The sequence below is a fragment of the Penaeus monodon genome, chromosome 32 (assembly GCF_015228065.2).
Source record: "Penaeus monodon isolate SGIC_2016 chromosome 32, NSTDA_Pmon_1, whole genome shotgun sequence".
Lineage (NCBI taxonomy): Eukaryota > Metazoa > Arthropoda > Malacostraca > Decapoda > Penaeidae > Penaeus > Penaeus monodon.
This window is the reverse complement of record NC_051417.1, coordinates 5,205,181-5,205,978: the sequence shown is the minus strand read 5'-3', so window position 1 is coordinate 5,205,978 and position 798 is coordinate 5,205,181. Positions and strand designations below refer to the sequence as shown.

General features: G+C 61.3%; 1 protein-coding gene across 1 annotated transcript in view; it reads left to right on the top strand.

Annotated features, from left to right (window-relative positions):
• Window positions 1-798, top strand: part of LOC119593519 (anti-sigma-I factor RsgI2-like) — an 8,516-nt gene that overhangs the window by 212 nt on the left and 7,506 nt on the right. The window contains exon 2 of the mRNA XM_037942481.1: window positions 90-721. Coding sequence (XP_037798409.1) covers window positions 90-721 — 632 coding nt within the window. The remainder of the gene's footprint in view (window positions 1-89; window positions 722-798) is intronic.

The window sequence follows — 798 nt, the reverse complement described above, 5'->3', positions numbered from 1 at the left end:
ACACGTCACCTGGGCTTCCACTCTGGTGTGCAAGCGATATTCGTCCTTCGGGCAAGAACGTCATAGGGGTCAGAATGGCTCAGGGATAGCCGATATCGCATCTTAATGTCTCTCCTTGCCCCCCCCCCCCCCTACACACAGCCCATCCTTTTTCCACACGGTTTTATCCCACAACCCCAAGGTCCACCTCAACCCCAAGGTCCACCTCAACCCCAAGGTCCACCTCAACCCCAAGGTCCACCTCAACCCCAAGGTCCCCCTCAACCCCAAGGTCCCCCTCAACCCCAAGGTCCCCCTCAACCCCAAGGTCCCCCTCAACCCCAAGGTCCACCTCAACCCCAAGGTCCCCCTCAACCCCAAGGTCCACCTCAACCCCAAGGTCCACCTCAACCCCAAGGTCCCCCTCAACCCCAAGGTCCCCCTCAACCCCAAGGTCCACCTCAACCCCAAGGTCCACCTCAACCCCAAGGTCCACCTCAACCCCAAGGTCCACCTCAACCCCAAGGTCCACCTCAACCCCAAGGTCCACCTCACCCCCAAGGTCCCCCTCAACCCCAAGGTCCCCCTCAACCCCAAGGTCCCCCTCAACCCCAAGGTCCCCCTCAACCCCAAGGTCCCCCTCAACCCCAAGGTCCCCGTCAACCCCAAGGTCCACCTCAACCCCAAGGTCCACCTCAACCCCAAGGTCCACCTCAACCCCAAGGTCCCCCTCAACCCCAAGGTCCACCTCAACCCCAAGGTCCCCCTCAACCCCAAGATCCCCCTCAAAACCACGATCCACCTCAAAACCACGATCCA